The 17,013-nt window shown below is 41.3% G+C and overlaps 1 protein-coding gene and 1 long non-coding RNA gene across 5 annotated transcripts in view; one reads left to right on the top strand and one right to left on the bottom strand.

Annotated features, from left to right (window-relative positions):
* Positions 1-17,013, bottom strand: part of DYNC2H1 (dynein cytoplasmic 2 heavy chain 1) — a 197,217-nt gene that overhangs the window by 4,898 nt on the left and 175,306 nt on the right. For all 4 annotated transcript variants that reach the window (XM_060179749.1, XM_060179751.1, XM_060179750.1 and 1 more), the window contains 5 exons: positions 14,901-15,005; positions 7,262-7,378; positions 2,643-2,852; positions 854-943; positions 195-304 (listed from right to left, as the gene is read on the bottom strand). In XM_060179749.1, the coding sequence (XP_060035732.1) occupies positions 195-304; positions 854-943; positions 2,643-2,852; positions 7,262-7,378; positions 14,901-15,005 (632 nt within the window). The remainder of the gene's footprint in view (positions 1-194; positions 305-853; positions 944-2,642; positions 2,853-7,261; positions 7,379-14,900; positions 15,006-17,013) is intronic.
* LOC132534955 (uncharacterized) overlaps positions 1-17,013 on the top strand; it is a 199,434-nt gene that overhangs the window by 143,468 nt on the left and 38,953 nt on the right. The gene's annotated exons all lie outside the window — the stretch shown is intronic.

Here is a 17,013-nt window from a genome sequence, read left to right as displayed (position 1 = left end):
TTGGATAGGGGAGTACGATAGAAACCTGCTTCACCACTTGTGAAGCAACCCCCCTGCAGGTGGGGAGCCTGGGACTCTAACTGGGATCCTTAGGCTGGTCCGTGCTTCACACCACACTACTTTTTAAGTTAAAAAGTCAGGCATTAGTAAATGACGACTCTGTATACGTAAGTATTGCATTTCATTTGAATTACCTCGCAGTTTCCTGGCGAAGAGCATTGAGGAATGTGTCTGGGTGGAAGAGTTCTGACAGGTCCAGTGTATCAGAAAGAAGGGCTTGTTTCTCAGCTCTGTCGACCCAGTTCTAGAGCAGGAAAAATGCATGTTCACTTGCAATGTAAGTCTTTAAATGGCAAAGATGGATGTCATGTGCCCCAGTGCAAGGGCCTTACTGCTATATGCTTCTCAGAAAACCAACTCTGTGGTAAGGCAGCTCCTGCACCAGTGCATGTGAGAGCGTCATATAGAAGGCAGGTCCAGTGCTGCTATGGTGTCACGCCCCTAGGGCCCTGAGTGCTGGCCAGCGTGGTCTGGAGATGCCCCAGTAGCACCCCTCAATGTGCAGCACACAGTGCTGTGAGTTATAGTCATACACAAACGAGCTCCTTACATTTTGTGATTCTACTTTAGTTGTATATTAGTATTAACTCAGAAATCTGGCTAAGCTGCATTTTTTATTAGCTAACTTCATAAAGTGTGAAAAATTCTGTTGGCTGGAGCTTATTTGCTTCACTACTGTATATTCAGACTGGGCATACACGTTTTTTAAACAGCAGCATTGCAAATTAAATGCCTGCATGATGCTTTAGGTCAAAATCATGATATTCTCAGTCGGTCCTGAGCCAGGACTTACCTGCAGGGCCAGCGCGCGCGCCACCAGGCCTCGGAGGTAGTGCAGGGGGTCTTCTGGGCCTTCCCACTTGCTCTGCCATGTCAGAGGACACTAGTTCGATACAGATGAAATACACATATTGCAACATTAATCATGACAGTAACGAGGAAAGCATTTTAGCTTTATTCACACATCATATCTGCCATGCCTTCATTACACTGTTGATCCTGGTCTAGCCCCAGCTCCATGCGAGGGACTCGCAGTGATCCTGCCACACGGCACCGGCTGCCAGTGTGTCTCGCCCTAGGAACCCTGCGGGAGGTCCCTCCATCAGGCAAGGTGATAATGATTTTTAAGACTTAAGTATCAGTTGTTATTAGCCACGAGCAATTCTACTACACTACTGACGGACTCTGGCTTAAAGATTCAAGGTGGCCCACTTGTAGGCTCCGAGTCCTGTCCGCTTTCAGTGTCTGGGAAACTGCCGCACTGTAATAGCATTGTGGGTAGCATGCTTGAGCTTCCTGCTTTACCCCTGGCACCTGTGTGCTGCTGGTGCTCAGTTACACCTGGTTTAAAACCTATGTACTAGTGTGGTTTTTAAAAGTGATATACAGGGTCCAGTGGTAGTACAGGGTTAAGGATCCCGGTTTGAGCCGGGCTTCACAAGCAATGAAGCAGCTGTCTTTCTCTCCCCCTATACAACATCAAGGGCAACAAAAGGGAAAATGAATTTAAAAAAAGATACATATTAGACTTTCTCTGAGAGTCATTTCTGTCTAGTAAAATTCCTACTCCATTCATATCAGATACAATAAAGAAAATGTTGAGTACTGACCTATTTCCTAAACTGCATTAGATCATATTGCCTACTACAGAACGGGGAACCTAATTTCTGTGGGATAGCTCACTAGACAGTAACCCTAGTCATGTTTGAGTTTCAACAAGCACTGAAACATTTCTATAGAGACTATCTGATAAAATTTAAATGTGCTTTGGGAAGCACATTTTTCATCCTTTTAAGAAAATTTTAGCAAATTCATTTCACAGTCTCTCAGAAGCAGGGATGTTTATATTCAACATGCAGTATGATCACGTTCATCTAACAAACTCACTTTAAAGATTAAGCTAGAAAATTGGTCTTTATGAACCGCTCCTGTGCAAAAGACCATCTAAACTCCCAGCTCCCGTCCTCCACATCATCACAAACCAGACAAATAAAAAAAAAAAAATGAGGGGTGGCGGAGAATGACAACGTTCTAAATAATATGGTGTGATGCCACACCTGTTAGCATGCACAGGACCCAGGTTCAAGTCCCAGTCCCCACCTACAAGAGGACACTTCACAAGTGGCAAGTGAGCAAGTCTGCAAGTTTCTCTCTGTCCTATCAAATCCAAAAATAAAATATTTCTTCAATGAATTGCTAGTTTGTGGTTGATCTCCAGATTTCAAGGCTACCAGCTTCGTCATGAGCGAGCAGTGTCATCTACTCAGAGGAGACACTTCAGGTTACCTCTCAATGCCCTTTCTATAGAACCCTAATGAGAGACTTTCCAGATGCCAAGAAAGATTTTCTTGCTATTTAGTCTCTCTCTCTCCCTGTCTTCCCCTTCCCTCTTGATTTCTGTGTCTTCCCAATAAATTTTTTTTTAAAGTTTACCACAAGATTTTTGCTTGAGTTACTGGAGAACATGTGATATCTTTCTGTGGAACAAAAACTGAAGAAGAAATCAGCACTGAGAGCCCCAAGGACAGTTTTAAGGCCTGTATTAAGCTGAGTTCATGAAAACACATTTGGTGTTCACCTACCTTTTGGTTTAATAATGCACTTGCCAATTTTTGTACTTCTGAACTTAGTAACGTCGTTCCTCTGATGACTTTACTGAGAGCAGCAAGAGACTGATGAACACTTTGCACTAAGCGGATGGCATTAAATTGTTCAAGAATAATAAATGACAACATTGGAGATCCTTGTCGATCATTAGGAGGAGACACTTTCTGATGAATCAGGTTTGAATTCTGAAAGAATAATGTTACAGAGTAAGTTCAGTAAAAAATAGGGCAGGATAGGATGGCTGTTAGGATGGAGAAGTAGGAACGCTAGTGGCTACATTTCCAGACTACTACTTTCAGTTTGAATTACCATAATGAATATTATACAACTATAATAATGAGCTTGTCCTCAAGACCAGTGAACTTCTAAAGAAACTTCTAGGACCTCAGAACAGCATCACATCTTATAGGAATAAAGTGGGAAAAATCACCAAGAATAGTAAACAGTATAGAGAAATGTGCAGCAGCCAGGTGGTAGCGTGCATATCACACTGCTCCAGGACCATGGGGAAGGGGTGTCTGTCTGTCCTAAATAAACTAATTAAAAAAAAATGCGGCAAGAAAAAATGGGAAAAGGCTAACTGTCCCTCTTAATTTTCTCTATATTCTGCGTTAGCCCTAGCTAAGGCCCTTTTCTTTGCTCCAGTAGGTACTCAAGTCATAGATTCTACAAGGACACCACTACCACCTACCTGTTCACCACAAAGATCAGGCATGGCGCTCCTCATTCAACTCATCACTTTAAATGAATATCACCAGCATAAGAATAGTCAAGATTTATGCTTAAATCCAGGCTTTTAACACTGGGACCAGCTATTGGCACACACATTACAGTGAGGAGGGACCCAAGTGTAAGTCCTTGGTTCCCACCTACAGGGGAAGCTACACAAGCAGTGAAGCAGGTCTCTTATCTCGATTCAAATTAAAAAATATTAAAATTATTCCCCCTAAATTGACACTGACTTCATTTGAAGCACTGCATACAATAATGTATAAGTGACAATATTCAGGTTATAAACTCTTAATTATATCTACTTATTAAACACCATTCTTGAAATACAGTATTTAAGTATCAATCTTAGTCTAGACAGATTGGCAGATAATTTAGCTAAAAGTAGATTATGGGGGGTCGGGCAGTGGCGCAAGGTCCGGCGTAAGGATTCCGGTTCAAGCCCCCCGGCTCCCCACCTGCAGGGGAGTCGCTTCATAGGCAGTGAAGTGAGTCTGCAGGTGTCTATTTTTCTCTCCCCCCCCCCGTCTTCCCCTCCTTTTTCTGTCCTATCCAACAACATCAACAATGGTAATAATAATAACCACAACGCGGCTACAACAACAAGGGCAACAAAGGGGGGGGGGGAAATGGCCTCCAGGAGCAGTGGATTCATGGTGCAGGCACCGAGCCCAGCAATAACCCTGGAGGAAAAAATAAATAAAAGTAGATTATGGACTCATCCATTCTATTAAGTTGGTATGGTAAATACACTTTATTTTATACTGTGTGCTAGACGGACATCATTCTACTTAAATTCCATTTATCTACAATCTAGGAAAACAAAGCTCACTGCACTGAACTCAGTGACTTAAAAAAATTCACTGCCAAGAGTATCTAAATCAGATAGAGCTCAAGTAAAGGCTGCGGTATAAAAATGTGCAAGGATGATTGTTTGAATACGCATTCTGTGGGTAGATGAAAAATTGGACTTATGTCAAGAGCTATCCTGTAAGCCATTAACCAGCCCCCAGATGAAATGATATAAAAAGGTGTAGTTATATATTAAAACTTCCAATATTATAAATGTGTCAAGTTAAATAAAGTAACTCTAAAATCCATTTTATCCGTTTCTTTGTACTTAACTTTTGGCTACTAGAAAAATCTAACACTGACGGCATCACACCTGGACAATTCCAACACTTTTTTCCAGACACAGGGTGAGAGACAGTAGAAGAGATGTCACACCACCACTCATGAAGATACCCTGTTTTTGCATTTTTTAGCTAGAAATTGAAAGTGAAGGGGGAGATAGAGAGGAGAGAAACAGACACCTGCAGACCAGCTTCACCTCTTAAGCTTTTTTTTTTTTTTTTTTTGCAGAAATTCATCATGACTTTTCCAACAACCCCATCTGTATGTACCACTTACACTGCATTTACCTTTCAACATCCATACTTTTATACAGTATTATGCACACATGGCTTCACGTCATGTTTCTATACTGTATATCACATATGCATAGACGTGTGCACTAATGCAATATACATACTATGTTCTGGTGCTAGCCTTTTAAGTTTCTTGTAACAAACTGTGACTGGAACCAATCTGATACTTTTTCACCTATATGAGGCATGACTTCCTCTTCCCAGCCTAAGTCAGTTTAGACTGGGCATCCAGCTCCTTGCAATCTGAAGGGTCCTAATTGTTTAATTCAAGCTCCACAAATGTTTGTTTATCCCTAGCACTTATGATCAGAAAAAGTCAGAGTTGACGTATCTGCATTAAATCATGTCTATCCAGAAGAGGATCTCAGACAAAGCAGGGGAGGGAATGTAAGTGGAATGAAAACAGTTCTACTAGCTTGGAGTGATCAAAGAGCTGAAAGATACAGAGACTCTCTGGCAGCAAGATTCTGCTCTATTACACCTAAAGCTAGTGACTACTGGGCCAAGCACAGCTGTACTTCTAAACTGGTAATAGCTATTTCTTTTCACACTCTCTTGTTAGATGACTCAAGGAAGCTAACAGAGGTTGTAAAACTCATCTCACTCAGTTTAATTGCAACCGAAAACTTATCACTGAGGGTTAGGGAAATTGAAGTGGCAGTGAACCAGACTTGATCACAGGCAGCAACGATAGCTAGAGCTGGCAACACTCTTATGAAAGGGGGGGTAAAAAGTCTATTACTTACAAATAAGCAGGACAAGTATACGCTGCCTATCCATAACTGTTCCAATCCCAAGTGTTAGAGAGCTAAGGCAGACGGGAACTGCCAGCAGACTATCATGCACACGCACTGAAGCTGGCTTGCTTGTACGCTGCCAGCAGCAAGGAAGCATGACATGCCCTTTCAGCTACATGTATGCAAAACAGCACATTAGTTTTGATATCAGATGCTTTCTAAATCATTCCTCCAACTACATAGTTTTTTTTAAACAAATGTAGAGATGTCAAAATGATGCTGGTACATTATGGATAAGAAAACAAATTTAAAGGTTATATAACATAGGTGTTGACATTAGCACAAAATAATATTTTAATTACACATTTTGTATCTGTTCTGCACTTTCCTGGTATGGCCAAGAGAAACTATCATGCATATGACATCAAAGAAAAAAATTCACTGTTCTGTTTTATATTTATTCGGCTACTAAATATGTATAAAATCCGAAGGTTGACAAAATAGCTCACATGAATAGTGTTCTTGCTTTGTCATGCACACAACCCAAGTCTGAGGAGGGCCTGGCCCCTACCACACTGGAAGAAGCTTTGATACTGTGGCCTCTCTCTTCCTCTGTCTTTATTGAAAAAAAAAAAATCATCTTGGAGTACTGAAATCCCAGTGACAACAACTAGACTTGAAACAGTAAAGTAGAATGCTAAGTTGAAGCTAAATCATGCATTTTCTTTATGTATATGTATATGTGTATGTATGTATGTATATACAGAAACTGAAAGGGAAGGGGGAGATAGAGAAGATGAGAGCGAGTGAGACCTGCAGCACTTCACCACTTGCAAAGCTGTCCCTCTGCAGGTGAGGACTGGGGACTCAAACCTGGGTCCTTGCTCACTGTATCAGGTGCTCTCAACCAGGTGTGCCACCACCTGGCCCCTGCATTCCTTACTTTCTAATAAGGACAAAAACAGTGTGAAAACAAAGCTAGTATTTACTAAGTGTCTATTATTAGGCAGTATTAACCTAATGGTAATAATATTAAAATTAATATTATCTCTATACCACATCTGGCTCCTCAGGGCCGACAGGTGACTCACCAGGTAAGGTTCATGTTACCATGCACAAGGACCTAGGTTCAACCCCCAGCCAACACATGGGAACACCTGTAGGGAGGAAGCTTCACAAGTGAAGAAGAGGTATTGGTGTGTCTCTCCTCTCTCTCTGCCTCTCCCTTAACTCTTTCTAGAGGAAAGAAAAGGGAAAGTCAGAGAGTAAATGCATAACAGGTATCTCATGGCAGAACATCAGATAGTTTATAATAGCAACGTGGATTTTTTTTTCTTTTCACCTCCAGGGTGATCACTGGGGCTCAGTGCCAGCACTACAAATCCCCTACTCCTGGTGGTCATTTTTTTCCATTTTATCGGATAGGACAGATAAATTGAGAGGGGGAGGAGAAGAGAGAAACCAGCAGACCTGCTTCACAACTTTTGAAGCATCCCCCTGTAGGTGGGGAGCTGGGGGCTCAAACCCGGATCTTTGTGCTTAGTACTGTGTGTGCTGAACTGGGTGCGCCAATGCCCAGCCCCGCAATATGGCTTCCTACACTCAACTACTCCTATTATGATCATCACCCCTCCTTAAGCCAGTGTTCTACACATATTTGCATAGAACAATGCACAGTATTACCGACATGAAAGTACTCACCTGGTTTAGTTTTTTCCAGAGGTTGAGGACAGGAGAAAGTTCATTAGACCAGATTTCTCTGTCAAACTTGCAACCAGCTGTTACTGACCTGCCCAAGATCTTCAACTGTGCGATAACCTAAATCAGAGAAGTAGCAGTAAATGAAAAGTGAAGATTCCAGAATTAGTCCAGGTATAAAGCATAGTCATATTCCTTTTGTAAAAATAAAGACTGGATGTATTACAAGTGAGTTTTAAGCCCAGATCTCTGTTCCATTGACAATATTTTACTGATTTAATCAAACAAAACAATCCTAAAATCACTTTTTCTCATTACCCATTTTCATGACTCTCATTCATTAAAAAAAGAAAAAAGAAAAAAAAAAAAAACTTACTTCTTAGTCCCAAAGTTCTAATTAACCATTAGGTATGACTTCTTTGTTTTCTTCTTCATTGTTTATTTTATTTTTGGGATAAATAAATAAATTTACCAGGTAGAGATTTGTGGCCTGAACCCAGGTCCTTAAGCATTGTAACGTGTGCTCAACTGGGTGTGCCACCTCCTGGCCCTAAATATAAAGTCTCACTGTTTCTATTTTCTCATTGCTAAAATCCAAAATATTTTACAGGTTGAATTATTTGCATATTTCTTAATTTCAAAATGCTGAAAAATCATTTAAGATTCAATACAGCAAAGACAGTAAGTAACAGAAGTAACAGAACAGATTGTATGAAATCATAAAGCCAATTCAAGGAATTATTGGTTGGAGGCCGCAAGATATCTCAAAGGATAGTACACCTGGTCAGTCCTGTGCACAACCAGGCTTCAGCCAGACCCACTGCGCTGCAGCGAGCTTCAGTGCTGTCCTGTCTTTCCTCCTTAAATAGCGAGGAGTAGAGATGCCCCACACAACAAAATATTCGTAGTGAGTTAGGAATCATTGCAAATTTAAAGGCTCTAAGTTTAAGTTGTCACCTCAGCCTTTACTCCTAAAACTCAAATGGAAATGTGTCCTGGAACCTCCCCTCCCCAGAGCCCTGCCCCACTAGGGAGAGAGAGAAATAGGTTGGTTGTGTGGATCCACCTGCCAATGCCCACGTCCAGGGAAGAAGCAATTACAGAAGCCAGAACTCCCACCTTCTGCACCCCATGAGTATCTCTGGTCCATATAAAGAATAGGAAATTTTTCAATGGAGGGGGTGGGACATGGAACTCTGGTGGATGAACTATGTGGAATTGTACTCCTGCTATCTTACAATCTTGTTAATCTTAAAAAAGTGAAACTTTAATCTTCATGATCTTCTACTAAGATAAATCCAAATAGTAGTGTACTAAATTTTATACTATAGGTCTTAAGAGGGGTGTAAGAAAATTAAGTTAGCAACTAGTATTCACAAATATTTTAACTGAATATAAAAATAGTGCTGTTGACTCACTTACCTGAGAAACACAATCCACTTACAACTAGCTTCTCCAGATGGGGTAATGGCTCACCTAGCAAAGCTTAGACATTACCGTGCGCAAGAACCTGGTTCAAGCCGCTGAGGCCCCCTCCTGGGGGGACATTACAAGAGCTGGAGCAGTGCTGCAAGTATTGCTCCCTCCCTCTCTGCTGCTGTTTCTTTCTGTCACCCTCTATCAAAAAAATCAACAAAAGGCCTGGTTGCCAGAACAATGGAGTCACTGTACAGGCACTGAGCTCTAGCTGTCATCCCACTGGCAGAAAAAGAGCAACTAGCCTCCATGTTCTTCCAAAGCTAGTTCTCGCACATGGGGGTTTGCGGCATGGCGACTACCTTTATACTTTTTGAGGGATTTCAGCTGGTTTCCTGTTTAACAGAGTGGACTGTATTTCCTAATTCGTTTGGTTCTTGTATTAGTAAAGTATATAATAAAATAAGGGTCATCGATCTTTCAGAATGAATGTACTACTTAACTGGTAAACATCCACACTCATTCTGTTAAAGTCAAGTTACTTCTAGAGCTTTTAACTGATTCTCTAATCTTGAAAAAGTTGTAGCCATAGTTTCATTTTCTTTGTTTTTCTGATAAATGATTTTCATTTGCTCGAGCTGAACCCTCCAACAGCACCTAATTCATCAGCTTTGCGAGACCAGAAAACATCACTAGTTGGCGCTCAGAAGTGCTATTTTAACTTCAGTAACATTTGCTATCACTTATTTGTGTTTCAAATTTGTCAAACATGACAGAAGACAAATGAGAATGCTAAAAGATGTCTGAAGGGAAAGGGGCTAAGAATTTTCATGCATGGTGTTAAAACTGTAAAAATGTTAGCTAGCTCAAAAGAGGTAATACCTTCTGTACTTGAAAAATTGCATGTGAGATTTGTTTTTTGAAAAAAAACAATATACTTATTTAATAGAGACAGAAAAATTGAGAGGGAAAGAGATACAGAAGGAGAAGGAAAAAGACACCTGCAGTATTATTTCAGTGCTGGAGAAGCTTGTCCCTGAGCGCTGTGACCTGTAGCACTGCCAGCTGTTAAGTGAGGAGGACCAACACAGGTTAACATCATGTATAGGTAGAGCTTAAGAAACGAAGGAAGTCAAGAGAAACATAAGGTCAGACTTGGACTGAGTGTGCTTTCGGCAGCGGCGGTCCTATAGACCATTATTTCCTCAATCAAAGAAGCTTGGACAATGGACTTGGGGCCAGACAGAGACACGCCCAGTTGAGTGCACATGTAGCCATGCTGAAGGACCCAGATTTGCTTCACAAGCAGTGAAGCGGTGCTTTGGGCTTCTCTTTCTCCCTCTCTATATCCCCCTACCTCATCCAAGAAAAAGAGAGGAAGGATGGGAGGTGGGAGGAATGGAGAAAGGCTACGAGAAATGGTCTTGGAATTCAAGTGATAATATTCAAAACAAGAACTGCTTTATATTTGGAATTTATTACTTTGTATATAATTACACACATATATTTTTAAATTTTTTTTATATTATCTTTACTTATTATTGAATAGAGACAGGTAGGGGGAGATAGGGAGAGAGAGAGAGAGAGAGCTACTTGCAGCCCTACTTCACTCACAAAACTTTCCCCCTGGAGGTGGGGACTGGGGGGTTTGAACTCAGGTCCTCATTCATGGTAACATATGCACCCAACCTGGAGCACTGCCACCTGCCCCCCCCCACGCACGCGCGCGTGCGCACACACACACACGCACGCATATATTGTCTTTGCTGGTGCTGGTATTGTGACAGTTACAGCTTGTAAATAACCTTCCTAAAAAATGAGGTGAAATACTCAAAAAAAAGTTATGAAAGAATAGAAAAATCTTGAATTCCCTGGTTTCAGGCACTGAACAGGAGCATCTGCACGTGTTTACGAGCTGACTGCAGCAGCTGAGTGCCTGAGAGATGCCCCCTAACAAGCAGGCACATCTCTGGCAACAGAAAGACCTTGGTATCGTAAGGATATAGTGCAGCTTGCTATAGCTTTGCATAAAAAAACGCAAGGCAAAAGGATTCTGACAGATGTGTGTATAGTTTTATGTGAAAAATGAATTTAAAAATCGGTACGATCAATAATAATACCAAAGTCTTTGACCACCTTTGGACAATTGCATCAGCCTAAACCAACTGCTTTCTAACTGTTTCTCACTTGCTTCCAGTCTTACTCCACAGTTACTTCTTCCCAAGGAAGGTGCCACAGAGTAACCTGTTACTACCCAAGTTCACAGGAGGTGGCATTCCCTGGTCTCCCTGGGCCTCTCTACCTCCTGGCCACATGTCTGTCCACTCCCCACTGTGCTGCAGCCCTCTGTCAGCCTGTTTGTTATTTGTGAGACAGACCCCAGAGCACCCTGGCCCTGATATGTGCAGCACCAAAGATCTAACTGAGGCCTTACACAGGCAAGTTGTAAGGCTATTCTCTTAGCCACCTCTGGACACAAAGACTGAATTCTGAAATGACAATGGCTAGAGAAACAAATACAGGCTCTATAGAAACAAAACTTCATGGAAAAAAAAAAAAGTTAAATAGACAATAAAACACTACTTTTATATGAGTCATCAAGAAAGATATGTTTGGCTTTTTTTAACATTTGACATTATTTATTTATTTTTCCTCCTCCAGGGTTATTGCTGGGCTCGGTGCCTGCACCATGAATCCACCGCTCCTGGAGGCCATTTTTCCCCCCTTTTGTTGCCCTTGTTGTAGCTTCGTTGTGGTTATTATTATTGCCCTTGTTGACGCAATTCGTTGTTGGATAGGACAGAGAGAAATGGAGAGAGGAGGGGAAGACAGAGAAGGGGAGAGAAAGATAGACACCTGCAGACCTGCTTCACCGCCTGTGAAGCGACTCCCCTGCAGGTGGGGAGCCGGGGGCTCGAACCGGGATCCTTACGCCGGTCCCTGCACTTTGCGCCACATGCGCTTAACCCACTGCGCCACCGCCCGACCCCCCATTTGACATTATTTATAGTAACTAAAACATAAGAACAATCTAAGTGTCTATTGACAGACAGATGGATAAAGTATCTAAGAATATACATACTAACTTATATACACAATAGCATAATGAGCTATAAAAAATATGAAATCTGCTGTCTTCAGTAAGAAGGATAGACAGACCTAGAGGTCATCAAAGAGAGTTACAAACCAATGATTCCACATTCTTGTATGGTAGAGAGAAAACAGAGGGTGACATCATGACCAAGTGGGGTTTATCCCAGGCATGCAAGGTTGGTTTAATATATGTAAATCAATCAATGTGATCCACCACATCAACAAAAGCAAGACCAAAAAACCACATGGTCATATCAATAGATGCAGAGAAAGCCTTTGACAAAATACAACATCCCTTTATGATCAAAACACTACAAAAAATGGGAATAGATGGAAAATTCCTGAAGATAGTGGAGTCTATATATAGCAAACCTACAGCCAACATCATACTCAATGGTGAAAAACTGGAAGCATTTCCACTCAGATCAGTTACTAGACAGGGCTGCCCACTATCACCATTACTATTCAACATAGTGTTGGAAGTTCTTGCCATAGCAATCAGGCAGGAGCAAGGAATTAAAGGCATACAGATTGGAAGAGAAGAAGTCAAACTTTCCTTATTTGCAGATGACATGATAGTATACATGGAAAAAGCTAAGGAATCCAGCAAGAAGCTTTTGGAAATCATCAGGAAATACAGTAAGGTGTCAGGCTATAAAATTAACATTCAAAAGTCAGTGGCATTTCTCTATGCAAACACTAAGCTAGAAGAAATTGAAATCCAGAAATCAACTCCTTTTACTATAGCAACAAAAACAATAAAATATCTAGGAGTAAACCTAACCAAGGAAGTGAAAGACTTGTATACTGAAAATTATGAGTCACTACTCAAAGAAATTGAAAAAGACACAAAGAAGTGGAAAGATATTCCATGTTCATGGGTTGGAAGAATTAATATCATCAAAATGAATATATTACCCAGAGCCATCTACAAATTTAATGCTATCCCCATCAAGATCCCAAGCACATTTTTTAGGAGAATAGAAAAAATGCTACAAATGTTTATCTGGAACCAGAAAAGACCTAGAATTGCCAAAACAATCTTGAGAAAAAAGAACAGAACCGGAGGCATCACACTCCCAGATCTCAAACTGTATTATAGGGCCATTGCCATCAAAACTGCTTGGTACTGGAACATGAATAAACACACTGACCAGTGGAATAGAACTTAGAGCCCAGAAGTGAGGCCTCTCACACCTGTGGACATCTAATCTTTAACAAAGGGGCCCAGACTATTACATGGGGAAAGCAGAGTCTCTTCAACAAATGGTGTTGGAAACAATGGGTTGAAACATGCAGAAGAATGAAACTGAATCACTGTATTTCACCAAATACAAAAGTAAATTCCAAGTGGAACAAGGACTTGGATGTTAGACCTCAAACTATCAAATACTTAGAGGAAAATATTGGCAGAACTCTTTTCTGCATAAATTTTAAAGACATCTTCAATGAAACAAATCCAATTACAAAGAAGACTAAGGCAAATATAAACCTATGGGACTACATCAAATTATAAAGCTTCTTCACAGCAAAAGAAACCACTACCCAAACCAAGAGACCCCTCACAGAATGGGAGAAGATCTTTACATGCCATACATCAGATAAGAGTTTAATAACCAACATATATAAAGAGCTTGCCAGACTCAACAACAAGACAACAAATAACCCCATCCAAAAATGGGGGGGAGGGCTTGGACAGAATATTCACCACAGAAGAGATCCAAAAGGCCGAGAAACATGAAAAAATGCTCCAAGTTTCTGATTGTCAGAGAAATGCAAATAAAGACACAATGAGCTATCACTTCACTCCTGTGAGAATGTCACACATCAGAAAAGGTAACAGCAGCAAATGCTGGAGAGGGTATGGGGTCAAAGGAACCCTCCTGCACTGCTGGTGGGAATGTCAATTGGTCCAACCTCTGTGGAGAACAGTCTGGAGAACTCTCAGAAGGCTAGAAATGGACCTACCCTGTGACCCTGGAATTCCTCTCCTGGGGATATATCCTAAGGAACCCAACACATCTATCCAAAAAGATCTGTGTACACATATGTTCTTGGCAGCACAATTTGTAATAGCCAAAACCTGGAAGCAACCCAGGTGTCCAACAACAGATGAGTAGCTGAGCAAGTTGTGGTCTATATACACAATGGAATACTACTCAGCTGTAAAAAATGGTGACTTCACCGTTTTCAGCCGATCTTGGATGGACCTTGAAAAAATCATGAGTGAAATAAGTCAGAAACAGAAGGATGAATATGGGATGATCTCACTCTCAGGCAGAAGTTGAAAAACAAGATCAGAAAAGAAAACACAAGTAGAACCTGAAATGGAATTGGCGTACTGCACCAAAGTCAAAGACTCTGGGGTGGGTGGGTGGGGAGAATACAGGTCCATGAAGGATGACAGAGGACCTAGTGGGGGTTGTATTGTTAAATGGGAAAACTGGGGAATGTTATGCATGTACAAACTATTATATTTACTGTTGAATGTAAAACATTAATTCCCCAATAAAGAAATAAATTTTAAAAAAGAAAACAAAAAAACAGAAAGAAGCAAACTATGGTGGTTCGGTGGTTACCATTGGTAGGGTGAAAGCACAGGGTTTTGGTTGTGAATGTGGAAATTATACCCACAGCCTCAAAAATAAATCAGTAATAGCAAAAAAAAAAAAGAAAAAGAAAAAGAAAACAAAGGGTGAACTACATAAAAACAAAAGTCAGTGTTCAGACTTTGAGACCAGCTGATATATAAACGAGGTAAAGGGATGACTGTATGGTGGGAGCTGAAATGTGCCTGTTAAGATGCAAACAGCCCTTTAGTATAGACCATGCTGGAGGGAACCTGTCACTAATGCCAGTTACGATGGGTCTGTAACTGATAACTGCTATCAGATGAAGTTTCATGACATTTAACTTGGTATATTACCAAGTAACCTTGATAGAAAAGCTTCTTCATTTTTCTCTTCCAGACTCAACACCATCACTGTCCCATATGGTAGCTGGAGGGCAGGAGAGAGCTGGTTCACTGGGCAGGATGTGTACCTTGAGCCAAGCCCTAGAGGAAGCTCTGACACCTCTCCCTCTCTCCATATCCACACCAGAAATACATTAAAGAAAGATGATTTTAGGATACCTGAGAACTGATCATGCACTGAGATGAGCGAGCGATATTTGCAGGCAGACCAAAGAAACTAGGTTTGTCATCCTCAGGAAGTTTTTCAATGACAGCACGATAGTCCTAGATATAAAATAAAAACCAGTTTTTAATAAATATTGAATTTATATATGCTGCCAAGTATGAAATCATTCCTACCTTCACATTCTAGGTGAATCTCATCCTCCATGTAAAATATTAACTCACTTACATACAAGAAATATTGTCATTAATATTTGTTCATAGAAAAGCTGACACACTTTTTTATCCTAATTCTCCAAATTCAAAGGTGTTTTGCTTTGGTGAAAATGAACCCATTGCAGTGCCCGTCCTTACTGTATGCATTGCCATCATGAGAGATGTTCTCAACAAAGTCCTGGAATTATTTCCCCTAGAACCTCCCAAAGGCTAATTTTCAAAGTGCAATTCTGCTACCAGAATATTCCAGCCATCTGTTTCTTGAACATTTCCTTCTTCAGTTTAGCACATGAACTTCTGATGGTGTTGACTCATAATGTGCATGTATGTACAGACTGAGGACACACCTGTCTGCACATATTCCTGGTATACGACAGACGCGTGTTCTCACTGGCTCTCACAAATCCTCCACTAAACCAAGAACGTGCTCTTACATTTTTTATTTTACACTTTGCCCATTTCAAAGTGGCGATGAGATTTCTTACCTAGACTAGGGTCTCCTCTCTACATTGACATGCTCCTCAATGAGAGACAGACCAACCTGTCTTCACTAGGACACGAAACAATAGTTACTGTATGACATCACTTACATACCACATGAACAGGCATCACTGCTCTAGACTGGCAGAAGTCAGGATAATAAACTCTCTGTGGGGGGAGGTAACAATGAGCAGACAATGAAGAGGATTTCTGGTGCTAGTAATATTCCCTTTCTTGTGCCTTGTGCTGGTTACTCCTGGGCTTCCCATTTAAAAAAAAAAATCTGCTGCACTGAACATTTATGATGTATATTTTTCTGTGTGGATTTCATTTTTCCTTTTTTCCCTATTCATTTATTTATATCCCCCAATGGTTACTGCCGACTCTTGGTGCCTGCAGGATGTCACCATGCCCAGTGGTCATTTTCGCCTCTTTTCCAAATAGAGACAGAGAAATGGAGAGGGAGACATAAAGAGACACAGAGAAAAGGAGAGACATCCTCAGCACTGTTCCACAGCTCATGAGCCTGAACCACCACACACACACACACACACACACACACACACACACACACACACACACACACACACACACACACACACAGATGAGGACTGGGGCTTGAATCCGTGTCCTCGCACATAGTAATGTGTGTATTCTACTGGATGAGCTACCATCTGGCCGGAGTTCCATTTTTCAGTTTAAGGCCCAAGCAACAGAGTGGACTTGTTGGGTTTCACTGTGTGAAACATACGATAGGTCAGCTTGCGTACTCACTCCAAGGGCCCCCCACACCCCAGGCGCGTCACAGGCTCAGTGCACGTTCTACATGAATGAGTAGAGGAGGAGGGGCTGAGGAGCAGCAGAGATTCTGCTCAGCAGCTTAAGAGACATGCAGAGAGTCCCAGTCACGACTGACTCTTAAGCTTTTGCTTCTGACCATTTTGCTAACTGGAATTGTCATGAAAAATACCTGAATGAGAGAAAATACCACAACACTGACCAAAGAAATCCATTTCTGAATATAAATGTGTGTATTATTCATGAGGAAATCTGTACTTTTGTCATAGAGATATTTGGGGATTTATTTTTTGTCATTGCTGGATTTCAGTGATCCAGGCTGACTGTTTCCGCCAGTGGAAATAGAGAAGGCGACGACAGCACAGCACAGCACAGCAACATCCTCCAGTGTGGTAGGGGCAGGGCTTGAACCTGGATGAGGTACACAGCAAAGCAGACACTGTCCAAAAGGGCTCATGTGGCAGTCTGAAAAGTATGTGCATGTCTGTAACCTAGGCTGCAAGCATGCACTTTTAACACGCTGGGCCATTTTATTGAGCTTGAAGGAGACAGCACAATGCCAAAGCTTCCTAGACCACCACACCTGTCCATGTTGCCAGGGCCTGGGCCTGTGCTA

Source organism: Erinaceus europaeus, chromosome 20, assembly GCF_950295315.1.
Source record: "Erinaceus europaeus chromosome 20, mEriEur2.1, whole genome shotgun sequence".
In the NCBI taxonomy this organism is placed as follows: Eukaryota; Metazoa; Chordata; class Mammalia; order Eulipotyphla; family Erinaceidae; genus Erinaceus; species Erinaceus europaeus.
Note: the sequence above shows the minus strand (reverse complement) of the source record. Positions and strands in the feature narration are given on the sequence as shown.